This window comes from Patagioenas fasciata, chromosome 4 (assembly GCF_037038585.1).
Source record: "Patagioenas fasciata isolate bPatFas1 chromosome 4, bPatFas1.hap1, whole genome shotgun sequence".
NCBI lineage: Eukaryota > Metazoa > Chordata > Aves > Columbiformes > Columbidae > Patagioenas > Patagioenas fasciata.
In genome coordinates, this window is record NC_092523.1 from 71,998,509 (window position 1) to 72,018,569 (window position 20,061).

Here is a 20,061-nt window from a genome sequence, read left to right on the forward strand (position 1 = left end):
TCCCTGGAGGGGTTTGAAAGGTGTTTAGATGATGTTCTTAGGGACATGGTTTAGTGCTAGAGTTAGGTTATGATTGGACTCAATGATCCCGAGGGTCTCTTCCAACTGAAATGATTCTATGATAATTGCTATACATGTAAGTGACATGGTTTCTAGATTTATGTTGGACTAACAATTATTAGGAACATATTTCCATTCAAACCCTGTCTTCTCCTGCGTTTTATTTCCAGACCTTTTGCACTGTGGTCTCAGTTTCTGTTAGGCTTTTGGACAGTCCTGCAATGCAAGCAGTAAAGCAAGATGTTACTGAGAAGCAGTATAAATGAGAAATTGCTGATCATTAGAAAGGATTAGTGAGTGCAGCACTGACCTCCAAGATAGTGCTACTTGTTTTGCTAAGCTGGATTTAGGAGGGAAATAAAGCAGCATTTGTCCAAATCACTTCATTATTCAGTCGCATGGAGGCTTAGAAGCAGATGTTCTGCTAACTTCAGTCCTTTATTAGCCATAGTTCTTTTCTATGGTGTAGGAGACTGGGGAAAAGTGTAGCAGGATGGTGGGAGGTGACTTCGTGGCACCCCATGCCCTGGCATCTTGCAACCATCAAATGTGTGGGCTGCCATTAATTACCAAAACGAGAGCTTTCTGATCTTACTACACTCCTGGTCTACAGAGCAGCCTTATATTTTCCCTAGCCTTTGCCTAATTTGAGCAGAGTGCAAAGGTAGCAACTTGAATCCATTTGGTACAGGAGTAGAAAACAGCCCGATGAAGTACTAAGCTCCTGGCTTTACGCTGCCTGGTGATGAGCAGAGACAGCTGTGCAAGCTCAATCTTAGGGCCTTTGTAGCATTTTCCCTGGTTACAGGGGCCAGATTGCAGTGAGCTGGACGTGATACCTGCTGAAGTTTTGCTCCTTTTCAGTTCCAATACATGGAGCTTTTAAGAGAGAAACTGACCAGACCATTTAAGACTACGTTGGAAGAGAGTTCCATTTGTCTTCACACTTTTATCGCTTTCCAGAAATTTGAAAATCCCTAAAGTAAGACAGACATTGTGCATTGAATACAGACATTTTACTTTCCTTTTTTATGCCGTATTATGCAGTATCTCTGATGTGTTAGTTAAAAATTGTCACTTAAATGACTGACAGCACTGAAACACTGCTCCCCACTCCTTCCTGCATCTGCTACAAAAGCACACCTACATCTACATACACTCAGATATTGGCAGCAAAAGCATTTGATTTCCATGTTGAGTCTCCCCTGTGAATAAACAAAGATATGTCATTTCCTCATGTTGTCAATCAGGAACCTTTCATCTGGGACCACAGTTAATATAATATTTCATTATCTTAATGCATTATTTCTTTGGGAACTGCACACAGTGTCTTCAACACCAGCCAGTGTCTCAGTCAAAAACGGACTTGCATGTTGTGATCAGTTCTGAAAAATGGGTTGTAGTACAATATTTCTCAAGTGAATCAGGAAGTAGAAAAGAAAATCCAGTAGCACTAATGACAATCTGAATCTAATGAGGAAGTAGGATCTAGTTCAGAGGCAGCAATATGTGACAGAATTCCTACATAACTACCCATAATTGCTATACATAAGTAGCTGCTTCTAAGTGCTGTGTTTTAACAAATCCAGTTACAAACTGGTTTTAGCATCAGGGTGATGCTCCTTTGCATTCCACCAGTGCTTTTTATCTGAAGACTAAAAAGCTCTTTTTGAGCATAAGCTGTGTTGTACAAGGGACACAGTACCATCTCTACTTGAAGCAATGAGAAACACAAAAGACTAGAAAAATAATATGAAAGTATCAGAAGGACAAAAGAATTAGAGGTCAGCTACAATGCTCAGGCTGCAAACTATGCAGAACCCAGAAGCGAGTGTGTCTCTTGGCTCCCAGCCCTCTGTTTCAAGTCAAAGTTATTCCTTTTACTAATGAGTCAGTGCCACTGCTGTTGCCAGTTAATGTCAGCCCAGAAAGCGATCCATGTTATTGAAAAGTCACAGTGTGTTCTTTTCTTCAATCCAGATAAAACTGTTCTTCATATTATCAGGGCTGTAGCTTTTCTCAGGAAATTACTTCAGTTCTAGAACTAGTTCTGGAGTGGCACAAAATGATTTCTGGCCTGTGTCTGCCCCAGGATGCCTGTAGAGACAAGAGCGAATGGCATCTTTATCTTGCTGAGAAGAATCCTGGCGTTAAAGATCTTAAACAGGAGGCACCTGGGTGAGCATAGCAATCTGTAAATCTTGAAGTTCTATTGTGTAAGTGGATTATGTGGATTACACAATCTCACTTTTTCAGTTTTGAGTAACAGTTTATCATTTAATATGCAACTGATGTGTCTAGAAATTTGTAACTGAACGTTAAACATAAATGCTCAGCTATATCACATTGTTCTAGGTGGATATCTTGCTATGTGATATATGGCAGATGAAAGAAGAGATAATTGCCTTCTGGTGCAAATGTACGTGTTTTACAATAATGTTATAGAATAGAAGGCATTAAGCAGAACAAATAGAATAGCAAAACTGAGATAAAACAGAAATAATAATCCAAGAATATTTCTTAATCAGAATTCAGAATGAATGGCAAATATTTACCTGAAAGAGTATTCAATTGAAATGGATAGAATTGATCCTTCTATTTAAGTAGCTACATATTAAGTGGCCTAGAATCGGGTTTCCTGTCTAATAGGTACTTTGAGACGGTTGAGCTTGAGACATGTAACAGAGCAGGAAAATGGGAATATTATAAATACTGAAGAGAAATTGTGGACATTACCACTTGATTAGCATACTTTCAATAATAACTTATTTCTGATTTTAAATCAGTCTTAAAGACCAATCTAAGGTTTCGAAAGAAACTTAAGGGCCCATAGGATACTTAAGTTCAATAAAGCAATGAAACTATGACATTCTCCTATGTCATGCTCAGAAATGATATGTTTATGTAGTTGTTCAGTGCTTAATAGAAAATTTTAGCTTTCACAAATTTTGGATGTTGTGTGGAGGTGTCTAAAACACTTGAGATGTCTATGAAGCTCTGAATAATCCTGTTTGTTTGTTTGTTTGTTTGTTTTTCTATGTCATAATGTTCTTTAATTAAAAAGCAATTATCTCTCTCAAATGATATCACATAAAACCATGGTATGGTAGTTGTTAACCTGTATTTTACACGTTGTCATTTTGTTCCCAGTCATCCTTGCTGTCCATTCAAGGTCATTTTACAGCATTTAGACTTGATATAGACCCTAGGTAGTGGATACATGAATAATACATGAAGACAATATTAATTCAGAAATACGAATAAATAGTCAAAACGTGTACTTCAATTAAAGTGAATGGCAAGAAAATAACTGCCTTCTACCTTAAGGACTGCTATCAGGTATATCATTTTAATAAAAATGTCTTCTTATGAAAGGCAAGCATATGATGAATACCTTTTGTGTCAGGTGCATCCACTGAATAAATTCTTCTTACATAATGATTAATTTTTCTAAACTATCACAGAATTATGAGTTTCAAACTTGAGATTTGTAGCTGAAAAATATTTTGTACCTGTATACAGCTTTTTTTTTTTCTGGTCATGTAAAAATTGCCTGATTTATGACCAATTAATGTATTCTTGTGGGCAGAATGCTTCAATGAGACACTGAAACATTTACATTTACCCTGTTCATAGCAACGGCTACACCAGGACATTAATAGTTTCTGAGATGGTGTCTCTCAAGTGCAGCAGTGAATGCACAGGTTAAAATACAGGCTCCTTGAACACGCTTTCAATGCTCAGGAGTTAGATGTTGCAGCACAGAGAACAACCTTTCCAAACTGGTGTGTGCTCTGTCCCTGTTCTCACATGCCATTCTTCTCCATCCAGTTTCATGCAATGCTTGCAACAGAGTCTGTAGACCAGTTTTTGAAGTACCCGATGGGGGAAATCTTCTGCACACCAATTTATGGCTTTTAGACCCCATTTATGTCACTCTCTTCTGCTTTTCCTCCTGTAAAAATGACTGAAGCCGGACTAAAAATTTCACCTCTTACTCATGAATTGCTTTTGCTTTGCCATTTTCTTGCCTTAACTTCAGAGGAATATGCAGGGATAGTCTGTTCATGTGAACTTCTTGCGACTGTAGCTCCAGCATCCTCCTGAAGTCACAGCGGTGCATTTCTTTTCCCAGTAGCATGGTGATTAAGTGTAATATCTGATGGGATCTATTTTTGCTGAGAGCCCAGAATTTGGTGGCAATGTCTGGATTTGTGGTTGGCATGCAGAGCATTTAGTCAAATGGTTTTCTTCTCATGTCACTTACATGTAGACATGAAACTGGGAGTGCTGATTATGCAATCACATTTTTTTTCCCCTTTTTTTCTAAATGAATAACATTCAGTGATAAAGTTGGAAACGTTGTGCTCTGTTTCCACAGCTGCAGCGAACTTGAGGCAAAGAAAACAATAGCTGCATATACACATGTGCATTCCAGCTGCTGCCAACTCCCACGTTCTCCTTTTTCCTTTTTGTCCTCCCATTTGGGAAGATAAACTGTCTCAACGACAGGAAAGGTTAGTCGTGGATATGCTACCGTTTCATAACGTTTTGTAAAACTTAGGAATTAGTGTATGCTAATACTAATTACAACTTAATTTGTGGGGTGATTTAAAGATGAAACTTCTGCTTGAACTTCATTATATGAATTTATTTTTTCCTGCACTAACCACCCCTTGCAACCAGTAAGAGTAATTCTGAGGAAACACAGATGAAGGCTTCTGTTTCTTTTCTCTCCCAGCTTGGTTCTATAGTCAGCTATTTTTCCTTCAAAGCTAGCAGCTCTAGAGACAAGTTTCTTTCCTGCTGTTCCCCAAGCTCTGCCTCACTCTTTGGGTGACAGTTGTGTCAGCAGGACATGGAGAAGATAAAAGAGTAGAATTGTTGCATATCCATGAGACACAAAATTGGTCAGAATATAGAGCCATACAAATAAACATTTTCTGGCTTGGTTCTCCAGCTTTTGAGCAGCGGGGTCCATCACTGTGCTGGGATTTCTGAACCACCACAAGGAGCCCACTGGAAGTCCCTCTGATTCTCGCTATTGATAAATGTTTATCTTTGTTAATGTTATTGTGGGTGGCATTTCTAGGTGCCACATGGTAAAAATACACAAAAAGTGATAAAGTGGCGTAAGGACAGCATTGAAATGACCAAATGTCAAAAACCAAATACGTCAAATTCCAAATGGCATTTGGTTAAACGAAGATACCTCAACTCCTGTAGGTCCTTGAAAAAAGGTAATTGGAACAAAAACTGTAACATTATTAGTCTACAAATAAAGCACTACTTTTTTTCCCCCCCGTATTTGATGGAAGAGCCTTAGCTTTTTAAAAAACATAAAAAACCCACCACGACCCCCCCCAAAACAATTTAAAGTAGAGCAAAATTGAGAATCTTTCAAGAGAATTGTTTGCAGTAGCACTGCCAGAGTGATAAAACAGTAAATTGGAGTTAGACTTTTTAGGTAAACACTTGGTTTAGAAGTGGGTATTTTTCTGCTGTGATTTATAAGCTCAAGGAATACAGCTTTATAAGCTTTATAAGCTTTATAAGTTCAAGGAATACAACTGAAGATGAAGTGAATGTGTCTGTATGTAAGTCTGTGTGTGAAGAACTCCGATTATGTTTTATGTGGGTCAACACAGTGAAAGTCTGCAAGGGTTTTGAGTTCACATTTAGTCTTTAGTGTTGTAGATGGATCAGAGAAGGAAATACATTCATAACCTGCCTCCCCCCAAAAAATCTTAAAGTTACAAGCCAGGAGATTAAAATGGTTAAATGATAGAGCAGATTCGTAGAGATTTTTGTAGCATACATTTAATGTTGATAGGAGACTGGAGCAGAGAAAATGCTCTGAGGGGCCTATTCAGATTCCCTTAGGCTTCCCTGCTTGTATGATTCTGGTTCTTTCCCAAGGAAACTTGAGGCAATGACATGCATGTGGTGAGCTTTCTGCATTCAGTCAGCTGAATAGTTGGGAACCAGGACTATGGGGACCGGAGGGATCATGTCTGCTCTGGAAAATGGACAGTTTTTGTGTCTCTCAAATTTAAAAAAAATTAGGTGGTATTGGTCAGGCTGTGGCACAGTATTCTGTCTGTTCTTTGCTGCAGCAGAGCTCATTTGAACCCTCCAGCCATAACTCATATCCCAATGATCAACTGTGTCCGTACTCTGGTAATAAATCTTTGCTCCTCTTTTTTCTGCAAGGAGATTTCCTTCTGTAATTTATGCATCTGCCATCTCAGAGAAGTAACTCGCTAGTTGTAGTACTATTTGTACATATCAATAAATGTATTTCATGTCGAATTCAAACCACTGAGACAATACTGTAGATATGCAGAATATCTTATCCACAATCTTAAGCAGGTAAAAAAATAGGCAGCATAGGCCACTACATCCTTTCTACACTTAATTTGTATTGTTCAGCAAAAGAGTACATTTTGTGACAAATCATGTTCTAATCTATGAGGCATTTCCTTCACTCCCCAGTGTTGTTCAGAATTTTAACCAGGATAAAATGCTACACAGCTGACTGGAGAGTTATTTCCATACCTGTAGCATCACTCACGCTCATGGCACAAACTTCAGTTGCTTACTTTGGTCCTGTTTCAGCCAGCTACCTGGCTGAAATCACACTCTTATTTAAAATGTATGTTGAGCTGAAGCCTTAGCTGTAACTTTACTTTGGAACCAAGTGTCCGGAACTTAGGGCAGAAAAAAACAGTTTCTCCTGCACTGCTGCTTAGCTGCTATTTTTGAAAGATGAACTTATATAGTATAAGCTATGATGGTTTTCATGCAATATAGTCTTCTCAGAAACAAAAACTTTGGTGGTAGCATTTAGACAACATGTCACATGGAACAGTACGCAGTTGACATGGACCATCAAAACTGAAGAAATGTGATTAACACATATGTTGTCTAGAACATATGTTCAAACTTGCTGCCGTAACAAATGCTGAGATGCCAGCTGCCTGCTTTGCCTCTCACAGAAGCGTGGTAAGTGGAAATTAGCAGAGGCAAGACTGGTCACTGGTCTCTAAGCTAGGAAAAGGCTGGAAATAAGAAAGGCGTGAAAATTTAGAAATCACTTTGCTTATCAGCAAATATACTTAACACAAAATGAGAAAGAAGCGCTGTGGCTACAGGCGATGGCTTTCATTGTCATTGGTCTGAAGGGACTACGAATTGATACTCGCTGGCTGCTTTGCAGCAGTTCATGTCAGGCTGCGATACGTTTATTTGCATCTCATTTAAATCAGCTTAGCTCTATCTCTCTGCCCCAGTGTCTCATGTAGCAATCTGCCCTTTTTCCAACTTTACCCTTTGATTCTAGTTTTAAAAACACCAGCAGATTCAGCATAAAAAGGTTTTATGGCAAGTATTTCTAATGCCAAATCATTTTTGTGTGTTTCTTTCATGTTGGTCCATGTCTGATCCAGGAACTTTGCATATCTCTGCCATGCTCTTCACCAGCCTGTTTGGAAGGCTGAAAGCAGAAGACCTTCTGCACAGCTCCTGCTTCCCTATGACCATCTTACAGACCTCAAAACAATTTGAGGTAGAGTAAAAATACCTGCCCAAAGTAATAGCCTTCTCCAATGATTAGGGTTTGTTGACCCCATCCCAAAGCCTCTTGTCCACTATGAAGAAGTCTTCATTATGTCTGTTTTCTCTTACTGGTCATGGAGTCCCACTTCTAATAATTTTTTTGGCAGCAAATGAGGTGCTGGATTTTGTTTCTCCCCACTAACTTAAATTTCTGAGGAATCTCCAAGCAAAACATGTCACTGCTTTCTATATTCTTTATTCACCTTGAGTAGCTACATTTCAAGCTGTTGTGTTATACAAACAGCTTCAGGTAAGATGCCATAGACTTTCTTTAGCAGTTCATACACCTGCTTTATAGACTACTATCTACTTGCTGTATAATCATCAATAATGATTCTTTAATTAATGTAGTATGCATAATTCAGTGCTATCACTCAATTTGCAACTCCTTCTGGCAAATTATTTTTTTATTTAAAATATTTTCTGAGTCCTAGGCTAGAGTTAATTATTTTTTTAAAATGAGAAAATTTCTTCCACATATCCTGAGCTATGCAAGCATAATAAAAGTATATTTTCCACATGTACCTAAGTAAAACTGTGCTAGAAAAAGTTCCTGAAATTAGAAACTTCAAACTGTGCTTCTTTGTTAATCTTCAGTGAGCCTGAAAAGAATCTCAGTTTGAAGAAAATTAATGCCGTATTTTAAAAGTATGAAAGCTTAGAATCAATAGTTTTGTACATGCACATTACAAAATTAGAAACATCCCAGCTCCTTTTCAGTGGAGAACCCACCCCGAGGTTAAGGGGAATATATTCAATAGAAAATTCCTTAGGGAAACATTTTTTAAGGAAAACTCTGCTTCAGGGGAATAGCAGTGAAAATGTGCAAAGATTACTGTCATTGACCGACTTCTCTACTTTGATTTGCTCTCCAGATGCGAACTGGGAAACTAGGGACATCAGAAGTGGGAAATTAAGCCTCCAAATGTTAATGTATTCCTCAAGCTCAGGTCAAATTGACTTTTGTGTCCCTGTGGTGATTTACATCCACAATGACACTGGCACTTGAATGTGCAGTTGACCCTTAACAACTTAATGGTCTCTGCACCTTGAGACCGAAGGTAGGAGCCGTGTAAAAGCCACTGGTTTAGCTTTATGTCTTTCCAGATTGAAACAGGAAGGGAAATCATGTTGGAAAGCAGTATCGTGAGCTCGGACTCAGGATAGAGGATTTATTTGTTTATTTATTTAAGAAACCTCTGAAATGCTTCTCTCAGCATCCAAGAAGCAAAGGACCTGTGAAGTCATCAAGATACTCCCTCTGGGAGTCTGTTGCTTTAAAGTTTCCACTACAAACAAGTAAACAAAGTGCTGTAACAGTCACCCGGCATTAAACAACTGCCTTTGCTGGAACCAGTTATTGCAGCGTAAACACTTGGACAACTTCCACACTAGTAAAATAGAAATGAGTAGAAAACGCGCAAAGAAGAGCCATCCTCATGCAGAGAGGATAAATTAATTTTCAATATGCATACGATGAGCTGAACATTTCACATAAATTTTACTTTGGCCCTTGTTCTACAAATTGTAAATTTCAGGTGTTAAATAGAGACAACCATTATCTAGAAACTTGAAGGGCCTGAAAGAAAGAGAACATAGTACATATGTATAAAGTATTCACAGTTCTTGGATCCCTATACTTTCTACAGCATGGTATCAGTCTATTACCTTTATGTAAATACTGTCCATACAGGTCAAAGTCTAAAAACCTATAAAATGATATTCTGTGGCCTGTCAGCATTTGCTTATATTTAACTCTTTAGTATTGTAATTATGATAATGGATTCCAGACTTTCATGATCGTAATTTGCTTTCTGCATTTGGGATTGAATTCAATCAATTTGTTCTCAGGAATTAGCAGTGTTGAAATCTATAGAATGTATTTCACAGACATGCATGGCAATTAGTGAGCTCATGAGTTTAACTTCTAAAGAACTCCCCCAAAATCATTATCTGCCTCTTATTTGCCTTGTTTTGCCTCATTTTTTCTTCTCTTGCACAGTCTAAATACAGTTTCAAAACAGTAATGTTGAGACATTTTTCCCACTGCTATTAATGCCATTCAGTTCCATTCAATCACTGCTTTGCTCAGATTACTTTGTTTTCCCATGAATGGTCTGCAAGTCCTTTGAAAACAAAATACTTTCACTGGAAAAAGTAATATTGGCACATGATGGATCAATTAGGAAGGCACGTGGCACAGAAAAGTGAACAAATCTTGATCATTTTTTGTAATAGTGAAGATTGTTCTGAGAACTATAGGTTGACCTTTCTTTGAAACATTTCTTTAGTTGAAATATTTTACTTGTAATTGATTATTTTGCAGATCCTTTTTTACATATCTGTTCGTACATATGCGTATATGTATATTCAGAAGCATAACTATGCCAGAAATAGCATACACACACACACATATGGGAAACACACCCGTTGAATGAAAAAAGACAGCCGCGCAGGATCTGAGCAGGACTGCTGTGTGTGCATTGTGGCCAGCACATCGAGTCGGTTCCTGCGGGCGCTGCTGAAACAAGACACGGTGCTGTATGCCAAGTATTTTTCCCAAGAAGAATATGTGTAACTGAGGCTAATTCTTGATATTGTTTGGTTCGGTATTTGTCAGATTAACAGTGTAGGAATTTCATGCTTGGATATATAATTGATAAAGCCCTAGCTGGGGAATCTACATGTTGTTTATGAATTCTTTATGAGAATTAACTTTGTATGAATATCGTACTTTCTCTGTAGGCTTTGCCAACAGGCAAACTGGTTTTCAGTGTGTTGCAAATTCTGTTGCCTGTTTCCCCCCAGGCTCAGCTTCTGTGTTGAGAAGAAGAGTGGAAGGATCCCTATTACAACATCACTTTAGAGAAAATTCTGACTTCAAGCAAAATTAACTTATCAGGGAAGAAACGGTCCAGCTGGGATTGGGTGTTGATCTCAAGATAGAGGAGGCTGTCAAGGTTTAAGACAGCAGAAGCTATTGACTAAAACAGCACGATGAGGCAAGGACATTTTCAGTCGGATCAAATAAGGGGAATTTACTGAAAGGTTTTAACAAGGCAGAGGAACAAGAAGGGGAAGGAAATTAAATGTCTTGTGAACATAGTTGCCCGAGGACTCTCAAAGATGAAGTGAACAGCAGTATGGGGCACTGCCATTAGTCAGCGTGGTGTCCTCATTGTAGTTTACCAGTTTTAAAAGGAGAATAAAGTTATACTTGAATCATGGGAGAGATGTGGGTGTTTGTGCGTGCATGACATTTCTTTTACAAGAGCAAAGTGCAGATCACAGAAACCCATAAATGTGAGAGTATGCTTTAACTACTGCAGTATCTCCTGTGTCGGCACCAGCTTCTGAGTTTGGGGACAATTGGATGGCAGTGCTCCAGATCCACAAACTGGTAACAGATAGAAACAATGCTCTGAAAAAGTGCCAGAGACAAAGAAAAGCAGCAGCACTGCAGCGTACTGAGTACGGGCTGGCTGAAAGCGGAGGAGAGCAACACCCAAAGCTTCTGCAATAAATTAGTTAGACTAGAGCTTCTGGTTCTGTGAAAATAAGTTCAAGAATAAAATGAAAGTTGCACAATTATTACAGGTTGGCAGCCATTAAAGACATCTATGGTGCCTTCTAAGATCTTGGCCAGGAAGACATCATATAAAAGCAAACTTGAAGTTATTTATGGACAGGCAGAGCCTAATGTTTTTAATTTTCTAGATAGCTCAGGTTGCCAATCAGATTGGCAATACTAGCAGAATGTGTCAGGAAACCCAAACTTCTACTACCACAAATTAATTAAAAAGTATTTTTGAGGAAGATTCACAGTAATGGTGGACCTAGCTGTTCTCTTCAGCTAATCTATTCCTATATTCAGGGAGAAGTCGTCTTTGGTTGACAGTGTGCTGTTACATTTTATTTTTTAGTGTCAAATTGATATAAATGGATTTGTCCTTGATCTTTGATACTTACTACTGCCCATGCTGGATTCATTTTCTAATCATATGGAAGCCATATGTATTCTTTACACATAGACTGCACTGCACTGCAGAATTTATTATCCTATCTTTTAAATATACTGCTGTTGCATGTTCAAAGTCCAGCATATTTATATGCTGTAGATGTGTTTACCACTAGCAAATTATGAGGCATTGTAAAATATGTATTTATCCACATAGTTTTCTGTAATCATTGTGAAATGGGGACACGTGAAAGCTTTCTGTGGAGGAAAAAAAGTAACAAAATATCTGCGCTCCTGCATGTATAGGTGTTTTGACTAACTCAGTTCAGGGAGGGAAACATTTCGTCAAACAGGTAGGCAAGGACAAAAAATGATGTCTGAACAAGAGATCCAGTGGTGAAATTATCACTTCCTTTTGAGTGATCGCTCATAAACCTCTTTCACTGTAACTGTAGATGGGTCTTTGAGCTTTGACTGGGCTACTTGCTGTATACGTATACGTACATCTCTTACTCAGGAGATAAATGCCAGAGCGTGGGACTGTAGGTGTTCCAGGAGAGAGCAGAGCCAGGTCCCATCATGTGCATGCTGACGACTGACTCAGTTGTTATAGTGTTAGTAATATCTCTGCTAAATCATAGACCGTATGCATATCGTGTGATGGATGACCAGAAATCAACCCGTGGGGCTTTGTGCACACTGTGAGAGCTGGTCCTGAGTCAGGGACGAGTACTTGTTCATGCTCAGGAAAAACAACACAATCATTCTGCTTTCCAGGGTTTGTATTATACAGAAGTGATAATGGAAATGTCTAGGAGTTTGACTGCTAGCTTTAAAATAGTGCTCACAACTACAAGGAAACTAAAACATCAAACATGAGGCCAGCAAGGAGAGGGGGGTGTGATCCTTCTGTGCCTTGTTTCTTGTTCAGTGTTGTTGCCCACTGGCCAAAGGAGGTGAGGCAACTGCTCCTGAATGCTTGTGAAGGCAAACAGATGCCATTCTCCTGTTTCAGCAGATTTGATAGTATGACCTTGTTAGTTTTTGACATAGACACTTCGAAATCTTTCCAGAGAAAATGGCTTTATGAACAGGAATTTTTTCTGTTACAGTTATGCACATGGGTGTCCATGCGTAAGGGCCTGAGCATTTTTTCCTCTCACTGCCTGATGTGTATGTCTGTCTCCTCCCTGCCTCCAGGTACCAGATACACACCGGCCTCCAGCACTCCATTATACGGCCCACTCAGCCCAACTGCTTACCTCTGGATAACGTCACGCTACCTCAGAAGCTGAAGGAGGTTGGTTATTCAACACACATGGTTGGCAAATGGCACTTGGGGTTTTACCGCAGAGAATGCATGCCCACGCAGAGAGGATTTGACACTTTCTTCGGCTCACTCTTAGGCAGCGGTGACTATTACACTCACTTCAAATGTGACAGCCCTGGGATATGTGGCTACGACCTGTATGAAAATGACAATGCGGCCTGGGATCATGACAACGGCATCTATTCGACACAGATGTACACACAGAAAGTACAACAAATCTTAGCTTCCCATAACCCCAGCAAACCCATATTCTTATATATTGCTTACCAAGCTGTTCATTCGCCTCTTCAGGCACCAGGCAAGTATTTTGAACATTATCGATCTATAAATAACATCAACAGGAGAAGATATGCTGCCATGCTGGCTTGTTTGGATGAAGCCATAAACAACGTAACCCTTGCTTTAAAGAAGTATGGTTACTATGACAACAGCATTATCATATATTCTTCAGATAATGGTGGGCAGCCAATGGCTGGAGGAAGTAACTGGCCTCTCCGAGGAAGCAAAGGGACCTACTGGGAAGGAGGTATCCGTGCTGTTGGGTTTGTCCATAGTCCCCTTCTGAAAAACAAAGGGTCTGTGTGTAAGGAGCTTGTGCACATCACAGACTGGTTCCCCACTCTGATCACGCTGGCGGAAGGGCAGATTGATGAAGATATCCAGCTGGACGGCTATGATATATGGGAAACCATTAGTGAAGGCAGGCGTTCTCCACGGGTGGACATCCTACACAACATTGACCCAATTTACACCAAAGCCAAAAATGGGTCCTGGGCAGCTGGCTATGGGATTTGGAACACCGCAATTCAATCCGCCATCAGAGTGAATCATTGGAAACTACTGACGGGAAATCCAGGATATAGCGACTGGGTCCCTCCACAGGCCTTCAGTAACGCGGGCCCCAACCGCTGGCACAATGAACGTGTTTCTTGGACAGCTGGCAAAACAGTGTGGCTTTTCAACATAACTGCTGACCCATATGAACGAGTGGACCTCTCTGCAAAGTATCCAGATGTAGTGAAGCAGTTGTTGCGGAGGCTTTCACAGTTCAATAAGACTGCGGTTCCTGTTCGATACCCACCTAAGGACCCTCGGAGTAACCCGAAGCTGAATGGAGGAGTCTGGGGTCCATGGTTTAAGGAGGATGAAAAGAAAAAGAAATCGGATAAAAGTAAAGGTGCAAATAAGCAAAAGAAGAATAAGAATAAGAAGAAGGCAAATCGGAAAAAAGGGCCATCATTACACTGCCGTTCACGTCTTGCTGGTGGATAGACTCGAGCGCTCTCTTTTGCCAAGTCTAAGTCAGCTTGGTCCAACTTCCTTGAACTTCTGAGAGAATTTACTAGAAATGCTATCTCTGCACTATGGATGGAAGTTGTCAACTTCTAATTTCTTCCCTGATTTCACCAACACAAGATATCTCAACACTCTGCCTTGAGTGTATGTAAATGTCCACATGACAAACTTTATCCTCTGCAGGAGGAATGGTGCTCACCCATCACAGCTACATTCCCGATGACAATGGAAATAACTCCCAACTTCAGTAATACTGTTTTTGATGGAGAGATGGGGCTTCCTTGCCAAAATAACTGATTTGGAGAGTATGGATATGTTAAGGGTAAATGTTCTCAAATTGACAGATGATTCATAGAGAGAAAGGAAAAACAAAACCTGAGAGCCTCTGTGGGTCAGAGCGTGTTAATCACTGACCTATGATACTTTGATACAAACACAGCAAAAACATGAAGCCATCGCAGTAACGTTTGCAGTGCTGGGAAAGGGGACATGATAGGAGGAAAGCTGCTTTGAATTAGACTTTGTCTGCCTTACATAAATCAGAAATATTTTAAAGATTTCCTAGCTGTACTAAGCTCCCCCCACACTTGTCGTAAATCCTGAAGGCTGTTATTCAACACACATGAAGAGCTAGCACACACCATATAGAACTTATCATAGGTATAGACAAAAACACATCACCTAAGTGAATGTAATATTTAAACACGTTGAGATAACTGTTCTGCAATACATAAAGTATGTAATTTATTTCCCAGAACAATACTTATTTCTCTTCCATTGAAACTTCAATTAATAGGTGATGCAAAGTACCTGTTTGGGCGCTGGGGGTTGTTTGGATTTTTTTTCCTTTGATTTTTAATTTTATTTCCACTCTGTCATTCAGATTTTTATTTAACAAATCCATATCCTCAGAGTACTGTAAAACAATAAAATACTGTATACACTGCTAGGATGAGAATGATTCAGGTGCATCGTGTCATTATGTATTTGCCTCCAATTATTTTGAATGTAACAAAGTGATTATTTAATTTAGTAGTCACGTGAATATTGTTCAGTTTCTGTACAGAAGCTAGGCCATCTTTATGTTTGGGGGGAAAAATGATACTTTAAACGTTTTATTTATGTATCTATTAAAATAGTTTATTTTTATGGCATTCATAAAAGTAGTCTGCTTTTTTTTTTTTGCTTCCTAGACAGCAATTCTGTCCTTGTTTATTTTCAAAGAACTCAGTAAGCTTTGTAATTACATTTTTGGTGCAGGGATGATTTTATTGACATTTTGCTTCTGAATCAGAATTTATTCTTCCATTATGTATATAATGTGAGAGTGGTTCACACTACCGGTTTCCAGCGTGTCTGCATGGATGACTAATGGATGTACCGACTGCATATTCTTGGTGATCTGTAATAAGTGATACAATATATATGCACTTATAAGTTTCAAGATGAATTCTGTTAAGTAAAATTGATGATTTGTTTGTTAAATAGCTACAACATACTTTGGTGAAATTTAAAATAAGCGTGCTTTTCAATTACGTCTTGCTTGACGCAGAAATTACATTTATATCAATGGATTACAGGTGAAAAATTAAACATTCATAAAATCTGAACCATGTCCAGCACTCCAACACCCCTTGACCTTTTCTGAAAAGAAATTAACTGCAAACACATACCACCAAAAACTACTAAATTGCATATTTGCAGCTATAAATCAGAATAAAGCTGTCACGACTGAGCACTTAGAAACAAGTTAGTCATATTATAGAGTTACTTTAGTAATGATTATATTGAGGAGAAAACAGAAATGGACTTCTTGAATCATTACCTATAAATAATATTTATAAAAGGATGATGTGTATCTGCATAAGTGTTGAATGTTGTCACTGTTCTTTCTCACACTGTGCAGTCCTCAAGAGGACTAATGGATTTCCTTAGGAGTCTGTCTGGCTTTACTGAAGATACAGAACTGCTCCATGGGTAACCGGGATCTCAACTGTTCTCTGACTTTTTCCAAACGTACCATGGTGTTCTTAAAAGAAATTATAATAACTTCTTGAGATATTACACTCCCAAGTGCGGTGTGTAAAATTAATGTCTGACAAAATACCTGTCTTTTTTGTCTTTGAGAAAAGGTGAGACTTTTCAAGTTAGTTTGGATCAGCTATCAATACAAAATTATATTTACAAATTGGGCAAATGTAGAAACGCTGACTTTTTATGATGTTCATTTTCTAGTTTGGGGGAGAATCTACATTTCGGTAATGAATGTTAGGAGAGAAGTCACGGAAGCAGGATCTGGTTTTGAAACATTATACTGTCTAGTTTACAACTTAACACATAAATCATTGTTTATGTTTGAAATACTTGAGTTGCACACTGAGTTCAGCATTAGAAAGAAATAGTAACTTTTCTGAATTTCAGAAGTCATTTAGAAAAGGTCAAAATTAGATGTGTAAGCTAAACCGTACATATAAAAGAACTGAGATTTTTTTAAATTTATTTTGGCATAATAGAAATGAAGGCACTGTAATAGTGTTATCCTCATAGCACCAGTGACCGCTCTTTTCCACAGAAGCTTTACCATGGTTTTGGCTTTTATTGGACTGAAGCAAGCAGACAGCTTTATTCTCTGACAACATTTTATTCTGTAATTATTTATATCTGTTCTTTCTCAGGCAAAATGGGAGTCCTTGAAAGTAATTGGTGGAAAGCAGAACAGTGGATCGGTTCTTGCGTGACTGGTATATTAAATAAGTGTGCCACTAGAGTAAGTGTTTGTATTGTACACAATGGGAGTACGTTTTCTAAGGCTGCACTGGCTTTTAGTTAGGCTGATGCCCTTAAAATCAGTACTCTGATCTGGCATAGGGCAAAGAGTGGATTTACAGTGGGTTTGAAATCACCCACAATTTGGAAGCCTTCCTGAATATTTTGTGAAAAGATCCTGATGTGAAAGTGCTGTGTTGCAATTTTCCTGTCTACTTTCACACATTACTTCTCTTTTCACTCCAATACAGTGGGCTCTAGCTTTTGATGACACCATAAAGCTCTCAAACCCGACTTTCTGTTTACAGAGTTCTAAGCAGTTCATCATTCCCACAACAGGATTTCACACGTTATTTATGTCTTAGAGTGTGTAACATGTCTAATCTTAGGCAAGGTGTGAAAGGTAAACACTGCAAACAGTTCAAAAAAAGGCTACTAGGCTTACTGAAACCACAGTCCTGTATTCTGAAAGAAAACCAGCCATCCTCATCATTTCTGGGCAGACACAGAGGGAGTTACTGCTTCACTCAGGCTGATACATCTGCGCGAAGGCAGTCTTGAAAACTAATTGATATATGGTCTAAATCAGTAACTGGTCTCTCTACTCGTATTTTTAAGGGATCCAGAAAAAAGACTGGGTGGGGAGAGGATTTATTTATTATCTCACGATTTCTATTCCCTGTATGCTATTATGGATACAAGACAAAAGCAAATCTGATAGTAACTCTCTGATCTGGTCTTAGTGACATCTACGCCTTTGGGAGGACCAGCCTGAGCAGGGAGACAATATTTCTTCCTTTTCCATGTGTTATTGATAGCTGTGATCCTGGATCATCTTTTCTACACCACGGCAACCTGAAGAGTGAGAAGGATTGCTCCAGAGAAGGGAGGAAGAAAGAAAAACTTGAGAAAGAAAAGACCAAAAATGAAACCAGAAGCAAGAAAACTTTGCCTTGTGATCTGTGCTCCCTGAATGTAGTACGTCATGCTGAATTGCTTTTAAAATCTTCTAAGTGCGAAAAATACCTGTGTTGTTCTTTTCAGGCTTTCTCAATTTTATTCTAAAGCCCTTTGAATTACTTCACTAATGGTTAGATAATTTTATCTTGTTAGCTTTTTGTTGTCGTTATTACATAGTTTGACGTAAAGTTGGAGACAAAACACTCTCCTGGCTATAGATACAGACTAGTGGATGGAAGTGCCAAGAACGGTAAGTAAATCTGAAATGGCAGTCTTTATCTATGGATCATGTTGTAAGGTTTGAGGGAAAGTCCACGTGGTTGTGAAGCTCTGTCATGAAATGTGAGTTATCATAACTAAAGGAGCCATTCGTGTCTGAAGATATCCAAAAGGTTCTTCTATTGCTGGGACATGAGGCTTTTTGGAAAGTGAATTAGGCCATTAGACCCAGCAACTTTCTCTGTCTTCTGGAAGTAATTGAGTCCTGAGTTCAAGCTGCTGAAAGCACTCATGTTTCCATCTGTTCAGGATTGTATGTAATGGGTTGTCTGAGGTATCTAGACAGCATTGAAACTCAGGTTTTTGTGATCTCACTGCACAGAACAAGCTTCTTTTTCTTTCTCTATGTTTCATGTACTGCACATTCAGCAACCAGCTCTCCTACTTTTACATATCCATCCACATTTTGAAAGTTACCTTTTATATAAACCATGAGCTTTTTGCAACAGAAAGCAAGACAGCAGCAAAAGTTATGTCGTATAAGGTCAGATATTAGGCTGCAGCATTTAGGGAATAAACTAGGGGTGGACTTGCTGTTAAAATGTCTTTCAGTTGAAGCATCTTCAGATTTGGTTGATAGCAAAGAATAAGAGTAGTTTCCAAAATGCAGTTAGACAGGAGAAATGAGCATGGCTGAATTCTTCTTAAACTACAAGGAGATACTGAATTCCTCCTAGTGGCAATCATGAGTGCAAACAAGAGTGCTGCGTCTGCCAGCTTCTACTCTAATGACAGTTCAGAAAATATCTGAAGAAAGAAAAAGAAAGGAAGAAAATAACGTATGGTATGTTTTATAAGTTTTTTTTCGGAAGTGGAGATCTATGAACAAAGGATTGTACCTTTTCTGACAATTGTGTCTTATACATAAATCCTGGAAAAACTCCGTGGTAATTTTCAGTATGTAACATATAGAGACTACAGGTTCCTTTGGTCATCTTGCTTTAAAACCAGTGGATATTCACCAGCAATGTTGATGCAAAGCAAGTTAAATATAGTTTACTTCATAGTGCATATACTGTATATTATACTAGGTCCACTTTTCCAAAAGATAACATTAGCTCAGAGAAAGATACTGCAATATACAATATTCCTGTTGACTACTGACTTAATAAGCTGTACTTTCAGAACAGGAGTAACTTCTCTTTTTCTGCTCTCACTGTTTTATGTTTTCATTTCCAAGAACAGGCAGAGAACGCGTTTTCCCACAGACAGGAAAGAGCATAAGATTTAATTTAGCAGTTAGATAACAGAAGCTTCACTTCAGCGTTCTGTTGTGTTCAGCAGAGTGCTCAATAATGTACTCCATTTCTGTGGAACATGTCGAGGTCTTGATGAAGTGGAGAGGTTGTGTGAAAGGCAGGCCACTGTGAAAACAGAAAACATTCTCTTTCCCTGAATTATGCTTGTTTTCACCTCTGCCAAGTGAGTTAATAGTAGTAGATACAAATACAGTTAAGAGCATGAAAGAAGATTTAATTAAGTGCCTGGATTTGAATTAAAGTTGCAACAAAGGTATAGCCCGTAATATAGTTAAAAGTTATTTCATGAATTTCATTAATTTCAATTATAATCAGAGCAACACTGCTGAAGTTTAGCTTGTGACTGAAGTAACAGAACTGATTAATGACTGTTATTGTGGATTTCCATAACGAGCGGAGAGCAGAGTCCCGAAATGTCATACCGACATAGCCTCAAAAATATATTTTTAAGATTTCTTACACGCAAGAGTCTCAGAAAAAGTCAAGTGTTTAATCACCTAAAATTAGTGCAGGCTGCGAAGTTTGTTACTATTCCC

General features: G+C 38.7%; 1 protein-coding gene across 3 annotated transcripts in view; it reads left to right on the forward strand.

Moving 5' to 3' along the window:
* Positions 1–15,871, forward strand: part of ARSJ (arylsulfatase family member J) — a 45,253-nt gene extending 29,382 nt beyond the window's left edge. The window contains exons 1-3 of one of the 3 annotated variants that reach the window (XM_071808113.1): positions 7,510–7,627; positions 10,486–10,679; positions 12,836–15,871. In XM_071808113.1, the coding sequence (XP_071664214.1) occupies positions 10,675–10,679; positions 12,836–14,237 (1,407 nt within the window). In that variant the 5' untranslated portion in view covers positions 7,510–7,627; positions 10,486–10,674 and the 3' untranslated portion in view covers positions 14,238–15,871. Of the gene's footprint in view, positions 1–7,509; positions 7,628–10,485; positions 10,680–12,835 lie in introns of those variants that run through there. The other 2 variants (XM_071808112.1, XM_065837795.2) reach the window with 2 other exon arrangements.
* Positions 15,872–20,061: the final 4,190 nt, after the last annotated feature.